The 18,930-nt window shown below is 44.7% G+C and overlaps 1 protein-coding gene across 3 annotated transcripts in view; it reads right to left on the minus strand.

Moving 5' to 3' along the window:
• Positions 1 to 18,930, minus strand: part of arhgap10 (Rho GTPase activating protein 10) — a 44,316-nt gene that overhangs the window by 5,028 nt on the left and 20,358 nt on the right. For 2 of the 3 annotated variants that reach the window (XM_076729513.1, XM_076729514.1), the window contains 6 exons: positions 17,001 to 17,085; positions 14,990 to 15,048; positions 13,502 to 13,607; positions 11,361 to 11,520; positions 8,774 to 8,915; positions 5,787 to 5,952 (listed from right to left, as the gene is read on the minus strand). In XM_076729513.1, the coding sequence (XP_076585628.1) occupies positions 5,787 to 5,952; positions 8,774 to 8,915; positions 11,361 to 11,520; positions 13,502 to 13,607; positions 14,990 to 15,048; positions 17,001 to 17,085 (718 nt within the window). The remainder of the gene's footprint in view (positions 1 to 5,786; positions 5,953 to 8,773; positions 8,916 to 11,360; positions 11,521 to 13,501; positions 13,608 to 14,989; positions 15,049 to 17,000; positions 17,086 to 18,930) is intronic. The other variant, XM_076729515.1, reaches the window with a different exon arrangement.

An 18,930-nucleotide genomic window follows, 5' to 3' on the forward strand; every position in this document is an offset into this window, starting at 1 on the left:
GGAAAACCTGAGAAACCGCACAGATCCTGTCTGATCTGACTGACTGAAAAAAGGCATATTGGCCCACAGCGCAGCATTTTTCCCTACAAAGAAGGCATTTAGAGTGCAGCCTCGAGTTTCCCTCCATTGTTAAACAGTTGAGTGTTGGTAGAAACTACTGTAAGTGTTGGAAACAGCTTAAATGAGCAACCTGTTGTTATGGAGACAAGGTGAGAAATCATTTCTGCACCCATCCACAGCGTTGGGAGGATGGGAATTCAAATCAAAAACTGCAGCGGGGTGCAGCTTTGTTAGCGGCAGACTTCCACACCATCCACAAACCATATTTTTAACCAGCTGGCTCCAGATGTCACTTCATGTCACGAGGACGCCGTCGAGTCAAAGCAAGCTCGGGTCCCGCAAAGTCATTAGTGTTCAGATATTAACATACAGCGCAGGAATGATGGAAGATGACTACTATGATGAAGTTACATTTCTAAATTTGTCGCCTTTTTTAAGTTCAGACTTGACAAAGAAGGGATAAATATTCCAGCTTGTTTCATTGGACTGTACAGCAGCTACACGCAGGAGGACTCACACTTTGAATTCTCATTGAGTGCATGCTGTGCATTTGCCCCAATAACAATGACATCAAGGGCTTTCATAAATCAAATAATCCATTCCACTCCATCTGCCAAAAAGCCTCTTCAAAAGGGCTGACTCTCAACAGAAGTCCATATTAACCTGAGAGGTAAGCACCAAGAGCGACTCTCATATATTTACTTCAAGGTCTGAAATTTAAAGTCACACAAAGGAATTCATTCGACCTTCTGTATCACAGATTGGAAACTTCTTGTGCTCCATAACTCAAACCGACAACATTATGGTAAGATTAACCAAACCTGTCAACTGGTCTAGAGTAAATGAGGCCAAACTGTCAGTTTAAAATCATCTGGATTGAAAGACGCAGACAGTCATGAATTAAACATAATGTTTGAATTCTGCAGGAATATTCATACATTGGCCAGCTGTTTGCTTTTCTCTTCAGAGAGCAGCCAAAAGTGAAACTGGAATTCAAACTTGTGCAACCACCACGATGTCTGACTTCAAAAGAGCAAACCCCGTTGATACAACAACGACACTTTTGACTGCAGAGGAAATGCATTAAAAACCACCACGACCACAAAAGATAAATGAGGATCCCCATCATCAATGCAACGTACGGGTGACGGATGAACATAAGAAATCTGCCCACACTCACACAGAACAAAGGGTCACTGAACAGTTTGAAGGTATGAAAATCATGCCAGAGACTCACGCTGGTCATGACGCTCATCAGATCTCAGATAACGGACAAGATTTCCTGACCCTGCACTGTTCATTGTTTACAGTCCGATTAGCGCCTGAGACGTGAAGGTGACATTTCGGCTTATCTTTCCAAACAGATATCTGCATATGAACGCAGACACATTTTAAAAAAGCTAATAAAACCCTGAACCGCCATCAGACGATAGCCAGCGGGTTCCAAAAATTGCATTTCAGGCAACGTTTGATGCCTCTTTGGCTCTCCACATGGACTGTTTACCTGCATTCAATCAAAGCCTGCTCAAATTTGATTGGCCAACACTACTGGGACTGCATTCATATATAGAGATTACCCATACATGTGCATCCAATGCCCACAGCAATGTACTGTATATAACTTCTGCATGTGTAAAGACCAACAACAACACTTCGACCATGAGCTTTATCTGTCATGGTAGTAGCTGTGCTTTGCGCTGGCTGGTGTTGGGGCCGACAAGTGTACGGGCGACCTACAGGATGGAGGTAGGGGTCCTGGTAAAGGCAGAGTGGAGCAGAGGAGAGCACTAGTCTAAGCCAGGCATCCCTCTGTGTTCCATGCCTGCCCCAGGGCCAGTGCTAATACAGTACATAATGAGCAAATTGCTCCTAGCTGCCGCTCCCATAGAGACGTTAATAAAGGCAATTAGAGGGAGCAGCTGGGGAGGGGCTGGAGGTTGAGAGGATGTTGTGAATAGTGGCTACTCTGGCACTGGTGGAAGAGAGAGAGCGAGGTGGGCTTAAGGGGGAACATGGTGGGGGATCTTATGTAGCCATAGGTGGAGGTGTGCACTCGGCACCGGACTCGCGCTTTCGCTCCCCCCTCCGCACCGCCTTCTCCCTCCGTCTCATCCCCTGCCTCCCCCTCGGTGCGCTTGTCCATCCCCAGCGGTGGCTGTTCCGTTCGGGCCTGGCCTGACTGCGGGTGATTTATAGCTCTGCAGCAGTGTGGGGCCACTGTGGTGCTCAGCTGCTCCACATCAGCATGGGGGGATAGTGCGCTGCAGTGCAGCAAATCCACTCATTAACCTGGGCCCAGGCACAACCACTGTCTGCCTGGGTCACAGCCAAGAGAGGGGAGAGCGGAGGAGCACCAACGCTTCACCCACCTGCAGGTGAACCCACTCAGAGCCGCACAAAACCCCCACATACATTTCAATTAAAGAGGCAGAACGCATGCACACACACACATTCAAGCAAAGTTAACTGTGTGTTTCAGTTGGAAGAGGATTACACAGATCAGTGAAGATCTTTAAAATAAATAGATATCTAAATAATTATAGAATAAACAGTCAATGCCACATGGCTGCCCTAGAAACTTGTTAAATGTACCAGAGGTAAATGGATTCATCCCAAAATTGCTTTCACAATTATAGCTAAGCCAAACCGAGGGAAATCGTTTGCCATTTCTCTTCAAAAATAGCATCATGCTTTGAATTGCTCATCCGTTGTTTTTACCCATCACAGGCCTAGCTAAGCTTCTTCTGTAAACATGATTAAATACAGTAAATGGGGCCTCTTGTGAAAATGCACTGTATGAAGCTCACATGAAAATCCCTCTCCAGACGTTCCGAATATTGGTGAGATTTTAAGAGTTTGAAGCTGTGAGGAATCTTTACAGGCATGAATATCACGATATACAGGAGCCGCACCGACGCGCATAAAAAAAGCATCACAACAAACACTGCAGCTGGGAGTCTTTTGTTTCAACCATCAGGGTTATCGCATTATCACACGCTGCCAGGTTAGTAGCAGCGAGAAATTCATCAACAGAAGTGGTCTGCTGCTTCTCATTACTGCAGGAATTTCAGCCTGCAGCATCCAGGCCTCGTTGATCCTGGTGTGGAACTAACGCAGGGATGAGCCGGGCTATCGACTAAAGGAAGGAGGGCAGCGGTGGGATTTCGCTGTGTTTCTTCTAGAAAGTGGGATCAAACCTACAGCCAAGCCGCCCGCGCAGCCACCGCCGGTTTGGGTGGGCAGGAAATAACCTCTGATCCACCATTTTATGATCCACAGCTGTCTGCCAGGCATGGCGGGTAGGGCGGGCGAGGAGGAGGAGGAGAAGTGGCCAAAGAAAAGTAACCTCGCTGGGGCAACGGAGCTACTGGGAGAAGCTGTGACTGAATTTAGGGAGAAGAGGAGAAATGAGGCAAGCCATCCGAAATGACGGAGATGATAAATCACACCAGAGTGCACAAAGAGTTACTGCACGATACGGCCAGTCAGGATGCATCCGTGTATGACCGGGCAGATTTTGCTGCAGCTATCGTACAGCAAACACTAATATATGCCGTTTTCCAGGTGCACTTGTGAGCGCACCAGAGTGCAGATAAACATTTCTGAGAGCGGCTGGAAGTAATCTAGCAATTGCCATCCCCGCTGCTCGTTTTGGCGAGGACCGAAGCCGAATCCCTGGGTTCCAGGCCAGAGAGGTGCTGTGCTAACAGGTCTCCACCATCTCACATGCTAAGATTTATGAGTGAACAAAGCCAGGGCGACACCCTGTGACATATGGCGCAAGTCTTCATAAAGGGACAGGGGCTGCGGCTATAAGGGTAAACAAGATGAATATCTCCCCAATGTCAATACGATTTACACGGCCAACGCTCGGCCACCTGTCTCCCAAACAAATAAGAGCTGAGATTTACGACCTCCTCCTGGTCGCTCCTTCCGTCCTCCAACATGATGCCACATATGTGGGAAAGCACAAAAAAAAATATCGGCGGGGGGAAAAACAAAAAAAGAAAAAAAAAGGAGTTGGTTGCATAAGTCACATAAAGTCCTGTCTGTCTGATCCTGCAACTTAGAGACAAACGTGGCCACACACACACACACACACACACACACACGCACACGCCCGCGCACACACACACACACACACACACACACACACACACACACACACACACACACAGAGGTCAATGTAAGAGAAGAATCACCTCGTCCTCTGTCGAGCTGTAAGGTGGATTTGTTTTTATTTTACAGCTCTTTTCAGCTGATGGAGGAGAAGGGGACAGCGAACGAGAAAAAAAAAAAAAGTCTATTTCAAGGTGAATCTGTAGACATGACACAGCAGAGAGTCGAACATCTGCAGCATAACCCAATAATTCATCTCTCACATCAGCATTCAAGACAAGTCAGGGGCTGGAAACAACAAAAAGGACCAAGGACTTAGCAGACAGAGCGAGGACAGAAGAGAGAGGCACCTGCTGAAGCATTTTCCACCCAGCGGGACGAGAGACGGAGACAAACAGCTGACATTTGACTAATAGCATAAACATCAAGGCGGACACCGAAAATCAATTTCGCTATAGATCCATCTATTGTTCCATTTGCGATTAACTCCCGAATCATTCAGCACACGGACGGTCAAAAATAACGACTAACGCCCTTCACAGGTTGCCAAAAATGATTGAGGTGCTCATTCTTCTACAAATCTGAATTCACAGCGTTCAGAAACTGTTTATTGATCGTTAATAACAAAAATAATGGCATGGTTTCTGCTTCCTAAATGCTCTTTTCTTCCCGGAACAGAAAAGGCTGAACTGTGCCGCGACCGCACAGCGCACTTAAGTCTAACTGCTAAAAATTTATTCAACCGGTCAATCTACAATGAGAGCAAGGCGCATTTCGAATGTAATAATCTCCTGAGGAAGAGGGAACGAGGTTTAAGAGCCACTATTTCCAGGCTCTGACTGGAGTGTGCTGCATAGGAGGGATTTACTCATCATCTTATCCTGCTGCAATCTGATACACAACTGACAGCTCAGGGCTAGTTTTGGGGAAATTAGGGTGATCAGTACAGCCCAGAGAAACATATTTTCTGACAAAACAATTACAAAATAAACAAAAATAATTTAGAAATGTAAATATTGCACAGATAAAAGTAAACTTACAGTGATTTTGACTGAAAAAAATACATTTTCAAAGCCCTTTCCCCCCCTAATAACACTAAGAATACTAATACCACCTAAAAAATAATGATCCAGAGAACCACACTGGTTGCGTGGTGAACACGTGCCCGTGCTTGAAGTCAAACAGCGAGCGAATCGCCACCCGCGGCTCCGATATGTTCAGCGATTCATGCAGTGAAGGAAGCGAAACTGAACGGCACTCAGTGTGATTATCGGGCTCACGGCCGTGTTTTGGAAGCAGGGAGCAGCTAATTACGACGCGCTCGAATCAAACGCGACCGACCGTTCAGATCGTTTACCTGTGAATACGACGTCGTGTGTTCGATGCACCAGAGAAACGAATGAGCGGCTTTAGCTGCAGATGCAAAAACACTGAGCAAAATATTCACTTATGAAGCCTAAACAGAGTGCAAACGAGTCCAGGTTTGAACGTGGACTCATTTCCGACTTTGTTTACTGTGGATCTACTTGCTTCATAAGCAGTAACTGCATTTTGACTGCTGCACAGTGGCATATTGATCTGGGACTTAAGCGTACTGAACCACTCACTTGGAGTTGCTGCCCGAGCTGAGGCTGGCGCTAAGTGGGGCATGGTCACTCCTCTCTGTGGGCGTCTCTGAGGCCGAGGCTGACGACGACTGGGACGACACGGACTCATTGCTGCCCATTGACGTCTCATCTGTAGTTAAGCTGGAGCTATCTCCCACTGCTGACACTTAGATGAAAGAAAGCAGTGTTTGTTATAATTACATCTTTTCACTCATTTTATGCTACTGTAGAAGATTCAGCCCATTCCAGCTCACTGATGATAGCTCGCCTGATAAAACAGCTGAATAATTTATCAATACATACGGCAATGCTGCATCAACAGGGGACTTTATGAATCAAACTGCTGTCAAAACAGGCGAGACTTACAACCAAGTTTGTGTTGTTCATAATAATGCATTTCTGCAGCCACAGACAGGAACCTGAGAAACACTGGGGAGATCCAGGCGCTTTTATTTCAATTTTACTGTCAAGTAAAGATCCTGCTTTTGGGAGATGGGAGAAGCCCAGACCCAACTGTTAATGTTAAGAAAGTAGCTTGTTTGGAGCATTTCTTCCCTTTTCCTCTGCACACACATATCGAAGCACTTAAACCAAAAGCCCATATTTAATTAAGATTGAACTGAATTAGTGTTGCTGCTGCTTATGGCTTAATTATTACCAGGCAGAACAGTCTTTTTATAGTCTACACTGACCATGCATACAGCCATAGCACTGATGATCCTATGCACTGTACAGTCTGCATGAAAGCCACTAAACAGGTGTTTTCAGCTCAGGTTGAATATGGGTGGTGGTACGCTGGGACTTAGGTGAGAAAGAATGACAAAGGTGTAATTTGTCCCACCCTGACAGGTACAACAGGAAGGTGAGATGTCAATCATGCACAATCTTCGCTGGTTTAACTCTGCTGCTTTTCCTTTGGGGAAAATAAACGACAAGGTGACGACGTGAGAGGAGTCACTCGTATTGAACCTACAGAAAATCATCACCCGAATCTGCAGCTTCCCTCGTTTTAAGGAGCTTCGACTTTCAGCTCGTTGTTTAGCTGTCCAGCCCTCAGCTTCGCTGTTTTGCAGCTAAAGAGCCAGTTATTCCCCTCAGCAGTTTTTAGAAATCAAAAACAGAGCTTAAAGAGAGTAAATGTTGGACTTAATTCGCCAAAGGGCTGGAAACAAAACTCTGATAATGATAATGTTGCTCTGTAACTGAGCAACTGTTTGCTGACAAGTTCACCACATTAACAATGTCAAAGTTATGTTCACAGCTGATTCTGATTCAGCTTAATAAATAAAAAATCAGTTATTGCAGGACTAAAAAAATCTATAACAAATACACAACTATTCTGAAATCATTGGCTGAAAAACAGCGGAAATACTCTGATTAATGCACTTTCCTGTTCAGGCTCTGCCATCACATCAGAAACACGTCGACCCGAGACGATCCACATGCATACATAACCACTCTGTCTGTGTTCATTGTGCTTAAATTTGCTTTTTACCCACTGAGAAATGAGACAACTTACTTTAAAACCATTATGTGGGACTCATATAATAGACACAAAGGTTAAAAATGGATTACGCCTTTCATCCCTGATATTAAAATACCCCATGGTAAAAGCTGAAGCGAGGGAGTTAAAGAGAGACAATCTGGTAAGCAGATTTAGATTCCTTTTGTATAGTGGAGGGGAAGGGATTTGGCTGGCCCTGGATCAGAAATTTCTGGAATTAGATTGTTTGGGTCATCAGGTCAGGTGATCAGCTCACCTGATGCACAGGAGAAGGCCCCTATCATCGCCTCCCGTTTCGTCCAGTATCAGAGGAAGCCGGAGTGAATTTTAAGCATTTTAAAGTAAACAAGGGCGCACAAAGTCACAGAGGCACATCTCTCCACAGCGTGACTGAGTTCAGTGTGTCATCTGCAGATGCTGCTGGGATTTTTAGTGATTACGAGAGAGCGGACAGCCTAACGCTGAGCGAGCGAGTGAGTGAATTCAGGTTATGAAGGCCAGTTTTTGTTGAAACTGTTTCAGAGAGGGGTGATTCAACTCTATGATCATTTTGGAGGATGTAGATCGTGATGCTGCTGAACAGTGCTGCATTAAACAGATAGGTGTTCATGTTATTTAGCAGACCCTCTGATAAAAATGAAGTGTTTCTACTTAAGTGATAATTAATGCACAAATGTTTCTTACCTTTGATCAAATATTAACAAGAAACAGGCAATTTCAACCCTTGACTTGTCCTAAATTTATGTTCTTTATATTCTTCAAGCACTGCCATGTCAGACTCTGGCACCCGTCGCTAGCATCATCATAAAGGACTATTTCAGACGGCGATACACACCACGCAAAATAAATCCTCAAAGCTGTTAAATGGGCAGATTGGGCTTAATACGTTACAGTTTAATACAGAATTGTTTTGATGTTAGACTGAGATAAGTGATTGTACTATCAGCTTGGTTCAAGACAAGCTAGGATGCTAGCTAGCCAGCTAGCTTGAGGATTCTCAGCTACATAGCTACATCCATGAACAGCGTGGATGACTAAAGGCTCTTGTAAGGCGACTTGCAGAAATAACAAGTCTTAAATCCATACGTTTCTTTCACCTCCGTGAGAAAAGTTTTGCTAGCTGCTCCTCGCAGCTGCTGCCGACTGAAAATGACACCTGAGGGATGGATGTGTCACTCGCTCCTGACTGACTACCAACAAGAATGGGCTAACAGGAGCACGACGTCGGGGTGAAAATAATGAGGCAAAATTCATGTCAATTATCAGGATAATATACATTCAGATAATTTTGCATACCTGACTCTGTTAATAAATTAACGTATATGTGAGCTGAATACCTTCTGGATCACTCACAGGTAGTTCATATCGAACTTCTCAGGCGTATATACTCATTTAATTCTTATGATCCCATAGTGTATACTCAGTTCCTTTAATACATTCAGAAATATGAAAACATCCAGGTGCACATGTGAACTTCTCTCACCATTCTGAATATCCAGAGCTTGTGGATTGTAGACAGCCAGGGGCCGATTCTGTCGACTCAGCTTCTTGGACTGCCTTGTGGGAGCGGAGAACACTGGGGCAGCAGGTGAAAGAGGGCACGACTCGGGAGCATCTGCAAAGATCTGAATGCACAATGTGAATGAGTCTCTACCAAGACAAAAAGTCAGAGTGCAGATACTCAGAGAGTGCTGAGCAGCAGCAGCGGCAGCGGCAGCAGCAGCAGCAGCAGCAGCGTGTCCTCAAGTGACCCCACTTAGTGAACGGGTTTTGAAAGGCTTTCTATGGTGGTAGATGAATGGAAAAGGCCATTTGCAGCCACGGCATGTGCTCCTAGGGAGAGCTGAGCAGCTCATTGATTGGACCCTAAAAACTGCATGTGAGAAGATTTTGTTTGTGCCAAAATAAACAAGAGCAGCTCCACATGTAACGCAATCACATCCCGTCCAGAAATCTGGGCCTAAGTTAAGGTGACATTTCTCCTCAGAGACACTGACCCGCTCTCTGAAAGAGTGCAGAGTAAAATAAACAGGGCTCGGGCTGGAGGAGGGCCGGCCAACTGGCGCAGCCTGTTTACACCGGGCCGTGTTTACATATAAACTTCAGATGTGGAGTTAAAAGAGAATAGGGCTGCAGAGGAGAGGAAGTCTCAGCAGAGCCTCCGAAAAGGATCACAGACGAGGAGAGGAGGGAGGTGGGGAAGGGAGGAGAGAAAAGTGGCAGAGAAAGTGAGACGGAGTGTGAACGGGAGAGGCAGACACAGAGGAGGGGGGCATGAGAGAGAAAGTTTGTGGGAGAAAGGCAGATAGAAAAAGTGAGAAATCTGATATGGCTGAGCGTTGCTGCTGCCTCCCTCGCTCCCTCTCGCCTCTCTCTGCAGATGGAGGTGAATGTAAAACAGAGTCTACTGTTGGTATCTGGGGGTATCAACAGTCTAGAGTGGGACTCAGCTGCGAGGGAAGTTAATGCCTGTCTGTCTGTCTGCTCAACTTTTCCCCTGCTCTAACACGCTGTACTTTCCAAAATGCTCCTGCTGCATTCTAACACTGCATCCTTTATCACCTGGACGGTGCTGGATACCTCGGGGTAGTCTCACAGAGCGGCGCTGTGCGTTGTGCAGCTGATGTTGTCTTCGCACATTTGTACACCCCGTCGCTTTTCACCGGGCCTCTGCGCTCGCTCACACCCCGTTTTAGATTTGTGGGTTTGGGTGGAGACATTAGTCACAACACACAGCATCCTCCATTTAATGAAGCTGGAGGAAAAATAAAATCACTAAAAGCTCCCGGTTTCATCTGATTCTACGCGGAGCGCAGAGCTGCTCCACGCAGATTAGAGAACTAATCTCAAACCTTTTTCTCTTCTGACACAGACAATTATCCCCCTTTGAGGATTGACGCTGATTAATGACATTCTGGGGAGATTACACGATCCCCTGAACTGCAGGTTATGAAAAAACCCACCACAATAAACGTATACGGGCAGCCAAAGGACCTCGCATGTATGATAAAACGTATCTACAGAAGAATCAAGCTACTGGAAATAAAGACAATACTGTGTGTTTAATCCAGCACTTGGGGCTCCCCCTATTGGCCAGATTGAAAAAAATCTGGATATTAAACTGCTGTCTAACACCTCTGTGCATTAATAACCGGGTGAAGGGCATGCTGTCTCAAGGGTTTAAGGAGGTGCATGTTTCATTATCTGAGAACTTTATTCCTGCCCATTATAGATCCAATGTATCGCATTTATCCAAGCAGACCACAGAGCAGCCATTATCTAATGTGAGTCATTTTCCTGCACTTGCACCAAGAAGCTGCCTAAAGTGGATTAGGCAAGATTTTTACTCTTGTTTGTTAAGTTTAAACAAACTACACAAACAGGATCTACAGAAGAGAGGAGCAACACATCCACCCTCGTCGAGATTCTCCCTCTGCCCAAATAAAATTCTGGTGTCAGGTACAGTACAGTACGTGCCAACAGAAACTGCCAAATCGAAACTTAAGAGCAAAATACAAAACTTCAAAACAATAGTAAGAAAGCTCTTAGTGCCAAGGAGCCAGGATTTACTCACATTAGATTTTTTGCTTCACTTGCACATTTATTATCCTTCAGTATCAAGTAATTACCTGCCGCCCAGGTTGGTAAACACAAAGGTGCTGTGTTCAGCTTACAGATGTCATGTCACCTGATTCAGATTTCCTTTGATGCTATCCTTGCGCCCTATCTTGCACATGGTGCCTAGCTTTTACTAAATACAGTTCTGGATGGCAAGTGGAAGCACAATTATACACAAAATACTGCACTGACAGCTGGAATCATGCGAGCGCAGTCGGTGCAGCAGAGATTTGAACAATCAAAAACAGACATTTGGGGAGAAAACAGAACGCAATGCAATAAAAAGACTCTCCCCCCTTTCTTACAGATATGGTGGTAATTACTTCCACTGGAAGACACAGTGCTACGAGTAGACACGTCCAGTTTTCAGGCAGAGCTTCAAGTCTATTACTGCGTGATAGCAGAGTCGATACTGAGCTGCGTGTCGGGCAAATCCCAGTTTTGAGGGTTACCTTTTCATGGTGTTCAATGAGGATCTCCACCAAGATGTTCTGGAACTTCAGATCCATGATGGCAGCAACAGTCTCCTCCTGCGGCCTCATTAACGTGGGGCCAAACACCACGCCCAGGTTGGCCACGGTCATCAGATTCTGTTTGCTGTGAGCTGCAACGCTGAGGAAGACAACAACTTCCATTATACATGCTTTACTGCAACTTGCTAACACAGCATCACTGTTATGAAGGTTTCTGATGAGGGCAGAATAAGACTGGACACCATATGGCAGGCTAAGGCTTAACAAGGCACCAGTGTACTGTAACAGTAATGCATTGCTCTTAAAAAAAAAAAAAGAAAGTCAATTTAAAAGCCATATGAGCAAACAAGAACATGAAGCCAAACTGCGGCTTGGCTATTGCCTGAAAAACATGCTTGACATCTAGTTCAGTCCTTTCACATGCAATCTGTTTGGGAGAGGTGGTAAGTCAGATCTTGAAGCATCTCGTCTCGTGATCCATTCAGCAAGTAGATGACAGTCTAAACAACAGCCACGCTCATTAAATATAGCATCTCTGCAGTGAAAAAATGCTCTTTTTTTCCTAAAGGTTAATGTTTCATTTCAGAAAACTGTAATAGTTTTAGGCAAGGCAGCCCACCTCCGCTATGATGCATCATTTCACAATAAACAAGCACATGAAATAATATCTTAATGGATAACTTTGAGCCTTCTCGTCACCTTTTTATTTCTGCGTATTACTTCTTAGTTTTCACATTTAAAACAGACTAAACTGTTTTTTTTTCCCCTCCAATCACAGAGGACCTGAAAACTGTAAGGCAGCGCTGCATTTTGAGATAAAGTGACAAATAAAAATGGGGGATTTTAGCACATCTTATGACATTTCACATTTTTGCCAACAGTAAGCTGCAGCGATTCCTAGCCGGTAACTCAAACGTGAACTTGTCCTGCACGTACAGTTTGGCCTGTACAGTCTCCTAAAATGAGTCTTTGTGCATCTACACATGTGCCACTGATACAGCTTCCTTATCACCTCCAACAACAGCTCTGAAAACCTCTGGCAGTATCTATTTCAACAACAGGGTGATGACATCTGACATTGAGGAATAATCCGTTTGATTAATTGTCCTGTGGATCAGCTCTGAAATCGGGACACCTTCAGTGGAAGAAACTTTATCTGACGAGGTCAAAAAAGGTGGAGGAAAAAAACCTCTACTTGAAGAGAAAGTTACACGGACAGGTGAAGAGATTTCACACTCAAAATATGATGATATGCGGTGCATCTGCAGAGAGACAGTTTAAATAGCTTCAAAGGATGCCTTTGAAGACAAAAACACTGGTGACAACTCACATTTATAACATCTCTGAAACCATTTCAGATAGCAGTGTGAAATTCTGGCTTTGCTTCCTTCCCCTGCAGGACATGCACACACGCCAACTTCAGAAAAATATTCGAGTCTCTCCAGTCTGGAGAATTTCACGCTGGATAATCCAAATTCAATTTCAATAGCGCTGCCTTTTTACCAGAGCCTGATTCTGCAGCGGGTTTCTATGAAATAAGATCCACCAGACTTTCACTGCCTCAGGGAAGAGGGATTATTTACTTATCTTCAATTTGCTCATATTTAGTTTATAAAAAGCTTGCTGAGGTAAAACCTTGTAATGTTAGCTAACATTATTTCTTAAATCTTTCTTCCTATCTAATCTCACAAATGGAGTGATGCACAATAGCGGTCCATCCATGGGTGTATGGAGTAATCTCCAGAGAGGGCTTAATTTGAGAGGTCCATTTCATTTCATTTCACCGGTGGGCTGCACAACGGCATGCTGAACAGGTACGGCAGGCTACACAATCCTCCCGCAACAACTTTAAATGTGCACCAAAATGACCCAAAGAAAAGGCAGAAAAAATGTTATGCTAGCAGCATCAATTTTCTTACCCAGCAGCCACTGAGTAGACAGAGAGGAGATGGAGTGACAGCAGGGAAGGGGGAGTGAAGAGAGTGGGAGTGAGGGAGATAGAGAGAAAAAGCATGTGGAGTGAGAATGAGGAGACAGACAGGAAGAGCAGGAAGAGAGAACTGAGAGAGAGAGGGGGTGGAGATTGGGTGAACTATGACCGAGGAACCACGAACACTCACTTGGCCAGATGCTTCATAAGCAGCCCGAGGACTTGTCGATTCCTCTCCGGTAGTTTGTGGACCAGGCAGTGGACGGCTTGGATGCGAGACTCTGGACTACCGCCCTCTGTTCAAACACAGAAGCAGCCGTGCACTCGCATTAAACTACATGGATTTCTCTGCGCTCCTCAGGTGGCAAAGCGCCAACGCAGCTGCGATCGAATACTCTACAACATTAGCAAATTTAAAGAGATGATGAAACACCGTATACGCTGTTGATTTGAGCTGTGCACAATGTGGAGTTCAAGGTGCACAAACGCCAAATAAAAGCCCTTTAGAGGAAGAACTCAGCCCTCCGTTTACCAAGTCCTAGTAAATGATCTGAATGCATTTTGGGCAAAAATCGAGCAAAAGCTTGTCGACCTTTAAGGACACAATGATCAGAGGCCATCACCCTCAAGCATAAGGGTTAGAGGATGATGCATTCCAGTTTAAGTATGAGAGGAAGAGGTGTGATAGTGATATATGGTCTGAAGCCTCCCAGAATTTGGCAGCAGGGACCACTGTGCTGGCGAAGGAGATAGCTTTACGTTACTGTCGCTACCGTAAAAAAGGGTTGTGTTAAAACCCCCGAGATCATCTCTTAAACATTTCCTCACACATGGGCATCTGACCGCCCACACACAAACAAACACACACACGCACACACACAGACACACAAAATATCATTACTATGGGAACGACAAGGATTTAAACATGGAAAAAGCCTCTTATGGATGCTGTCATCCATCAAAAAAATATTCTTTGCTAATCCATTTTTTCCCCCTCGTTATGAGGGCATTGCGAGCTCCTGATAAAAATGTCAACCTGATCCAATTATAGCACTTGTTGTAATAAGATTCAAGTTTGGCTCGCTTTAAAAAAATTTCAGACATAAATGATGTTACGTGGGTGGAGAGGGGAAAAAAAAAAAAGTGTCTTTCTGCTGTTCAAGGTCACTCGCTGGACCATTTGAGGGCATGCAAATCACAGCACACGTGTCATTTCAAACCTCTCCGCTTCAACTTTTCATGGGTTATGTGGCCGCATATCTTCAACAGCAAATCAAAACGGGCAGAAATTAGAAATGGAAACACTGCTGTGAAACGGCCTCAAGTGTCAAATATGCATGTCTAAGCAGAAGACAGCTGAAAGGTGTTTTCAGCCAACCAGAGTGGGTCAGCTGTATTCGCTGGAAGTCGCCAACAAGTACATTCACATTTCTGACCAAACACAGGACAAACACACACCGCAAAGCCACAGCATTGAACATTCACGTTACATGCGTCCTAATTAGCAGTCAAGACACAAACAGACCAATAGCTGATGTTTTCAATAATTCGCTGATGAAGAACAAACCACTGGACTCGATTAAGTGTCCATTTTGGACTGATACAACATGTGTGCGCTGTTGTTTGCTTATGGTCTGCATTCGCATGAAGTGGTGGTATAAGAAGAGGTCAAACTTACTCGCAGGGCTAATAAACTCCTTGTAAAGTCCATAGGTCATCAACGGCTCAGGAAGGCTCCTTCAAACAGAGAGAGAGAGGGAGAGAGAGGGAGAGAGAGAGAGGAGGGTGGGGGGGTTGGATGGAGAGAGTTGAAGTGAGCGAGGGGGGACAGAAATAGCCTGCACACTGTTTTATAGGGTCTGCACACAGCAATGATTAATGTGGCCAGGCCAGGGGATGGAATTAGATGGCGCACGCATTGAGATAACCAAGTTCATCTGAAGGTACTTTCACACTGCAGCTGGCCAGTGGCCAAAGGTACTTAGCCTCAGAGGAAACTGAGGAGATTGACCCTGCTTTATTCCAGCGGGCCAGACACAAAGCAAAAGACGAGCCAGAGCAACACTCAGCATGGTTCAATATAGCAAAACAACATGGATATGCTATGTTAGCTTAAACTGTGGTTAAAAATGAGTAAATGCAACACAGCAGAGAGAGAGTCCGACAACCCACAGCTCATCGTGTCAAACTGCTTCTCTTGAAGGCGTCAAAGCTTAAAATTAGCCATGCCAACACAATATTAACCTCTGTGAATGGGACATTTACATCCTGAGCAGAAACACTCAGTCTAGCTGCTGCACGGTGGCCACTTCACATCTCAAGGAAGACCACCGTTAACGAGTGAAAGCAGTTAAGAGTGGAGGATTATTTACCAGGCCATCAGTAGCTTTGACATCATCATTCTTTACGTGCCTTTTTTCGATTAAACTGCTGCGAATTACTTACAATATTTTGATCAGAATTAATATTTTCTTTTTCAATTGGACATTTAAATCATCACACTGATAACATCTTACAGCGAAACAAATGAATATGAATGAGCACGGTTTAATTCTGCGAGTTAAAGAGCAGATGAATCAAGACGGCTGATCATTCAACACAATTTTTTGGCAGCGCGTGCAGAGAACACAACTTTGATTTAAATGAGCAAAGCCGAGCCACTTTGGTGCTAACTGCACGTTTACAAAAAACAAATTGGCATTTAAATGAAACTGTCTCAGCTTCTTGCAAACAAACCACATTTTTAATCTTTGAACTTCACCCACACTATCTGTCAACCTGGAAGGAGCTGGTGAATGTGGAACAGGCATGCAGCAAGCAATGTGACCTCGCAAGGAGTTAATTATACCGAGGCACTTTGCATAATCAACTCTGCAGCTTCTTTAAAAAAAGACAGTCGACAATGGATGAAATGCTTCATATTCAAGCGAACAGAGGCTCCATCCTATTCGGCAAAGGAGATAAATATGTATATGTGTATTAAAATCTTCCATTAACCAGGGGGGTTGTTGTAGGTCAGAAGTAGATTTGATTAGACACATTTCGACTCTGAAAAATAGAGTTTTGTGGCTTATAAGACGATCAATCCTGCACCAAGCGCAGCTGTCTCTGGACCAGTCACGTCACACTGTGTCACATTATCCGCCTGAATGCATCGATACAAGGACATCAGATTATGAAGCTTAACTTACTCTGCGTCAGAGAAGGAGTTCAGGGGTCACATCAGTCAAAATGTCGAAGTTCAGCCAAACAGGATCAGTTTTGCTGTGACTGAACTGATCACAACTGAGGCTAACGAAATGATTAGCAAATGAACTTTTCCTCTCTTTCATTATCTGTTCTTACTGGGTAGCATTGGATGCTTTTAAGGCTCCAACGATTCTTTTTAACATTTCATCGCTTTCTCTTTAAAATGTCAGACACATTTAACACTTATAGGCTATAACTTCTGACTGTACAAGGTGACATATTGCTTGCTTTTTTTTTTCAGCCGAAACCCAAAGACATTCAGTTTATAATCATATGACAAAGTGAAGAATCAACTCCACACATCTGAAAAGCAGAAAACACTGAATATTGGCTTGAAAAATAACTAAAACAAGTAATCCATTATCAACGTAGCTGCCTCATCCTTGCAGCTCTAGGTGGTTTACATTTGTGTGCGTGTCTCTCGTCTCACTGATCCTTACCTCAGATAAAGCTTCAGTGCACTTGTTATTGTCTTAATGTCCCAGTCCTCGCTGGTAGACAGATCCACTTCGTTGCTCTTCTCATCTGAATCATAAAGCATATTCTGATTAGAAAATCCGCTGGCTGAAGCAGCAACACAAAGCAGTGTTCTTCGCGTTAAGCCGCGGCGATTTTGTGTGCAGCCTAGAAAGTCCAAATACGCAATATAAATATGTAACTTATAATTAGCCATGTGAGGATAAAAGCAGTGCCACTAGCCTTGGGGGGTCGAGTCTAGCCCCAGTGGATATGGAAGGAAGTTACAGCTTCTGTAGAGGGCTGCTGGTTCTATACTCATTACAAGTTTAATTAATCCCTTACTACTTCATTGGGTCCACAGGGACTCGGGGGCTGTGTTGTGCTGAAAATTCAGGGGGCTTTAGTCACACCTAAAGTAACCTCTGATGAATTACAGAGGACTTGGAAGCGCAATGTGTAAATGAAGTGTTACGAGTCAGACATATGTACTGTACAGGGCTCAGATCGTGGCTTTTAGCTTCTGGGTGGTAGGTGGTCTGCGTTATTGGGAAATTTTGTTCCATCTCGGCACTGCAGCGAGGACCACTGCACTTTTCTCTACTTGCTCTGTCCACAAAAGAGCCTGTCCAATATCAACTTCTGTAAGCAAATGCTTTTGTGGAATGTTTGTAGCCAAAGCTGTGCCTCTGTGAGTATGTACGTTGAGACTGATGGGGTCTGCACAGGCTCAAACAGGCCGGGGCTGCTTCGGTCGAGGATGCAAAAACACAATTTTGGCAGCAGCAGTTGGAGCGGCGTTGAGTATGAAAGTGCCAACCGCAAAACAGCAGCGAGTTCAAGGTGTAATTCTTCGTTATTTTACATTAGTTATCTAAATTAAGCCCCCGAGGACATTGCTGTACTGTGTGTGGAGACATTAGCACAGTAGCTAAAATAACTCCCGTAAGAGATGCAGAAAAAAAAAAAAGTTTTGCCATAAAAATCCATCCAAAAGAAAGGTCTGTTAAACTGCAAGAGCCTGTCCATCACACATTTCATGTAAATATGTCATGCAAATGTCATGTATTGGATTCAGCCAAAATAAACAAGACATTTGCAGTGTCACACATGAAAGGAACACATGGATGTCTTCAATGGTACCAGCACGTAAATGCTGGGTGGATGTCAACGGTTAAAGGAAGAGCGAATGTGGCAGCTGTTCCAGCGGTTCCCCGCATTTTTGGCTCGTGACCCTTTAAGAAGCAGCAGCGTCTACTTGCAACCCCGTGTCACTGGCTGCTTCCTGTACTGTATGTTTGTTTTGACTCCTCAAGCTGCCAGTACGCTTCTTCAGAGGTACCTGGCGGATTGTTAAATGGCTTCAGAAACCCCCTCCCCTGACACCCCTCCGACTCGGACCGAGGTCTCGGCGTCCGCCATTTCTGCAACTTTCCTAAACGGACAATCTGACGTTCACACCCACATCACGCCGTGATTGGCCGGCAGTGTGGAAGTGAGAAAGGAGCCTGGGTTTGAACTTCACTTCTTCACTCCTCCCTCGAGTGGACAGAACAACTATAAACACATTTGATTGACAACATATAATATGATCTGTTCATGCATAACCTGACCCTTAGATTTGTCTTGCGACCGCCCGTGGGAGTTCGGACCCTCAGGCTGGAAAACTGACCGGGTCACATATTTGGTTCCCAGACTGGAAACGGGGAGCCCAGTAGCCACGGCGCGAGGGGCACCACGGCTTCTTGTAATTTAAGCGAACTGACCCTTTTAAGTCAACAAGAGCGCTTTCAAGACTTTGTTTTGAGCTGATATTATTTTACAGGAGTAGGAAGGAGCATAAACCTCCTCAGCATCTGGTCAGCTGTGGAACGAACAGGCCGCCATCATCCAGTGTTTAATACGTTCACGGTC

The sequence above is a fragment of the Chaetodon auriga genome, chromosome 4, assembly GCF_051107435.1.
Source record: "Chaetodon auriga isolate fChaAug3 chromosome 4, fChaAug3.hap1, whole genome shotgun sequence".
In the NCBI taxonomy this organism is placed as follows: Eukaryota; Metazoa; Chordata; class Actinopteri; order Chaetodontiformes; family Chaetodontidae; genus Chaetodon; species Chaetodon auriga.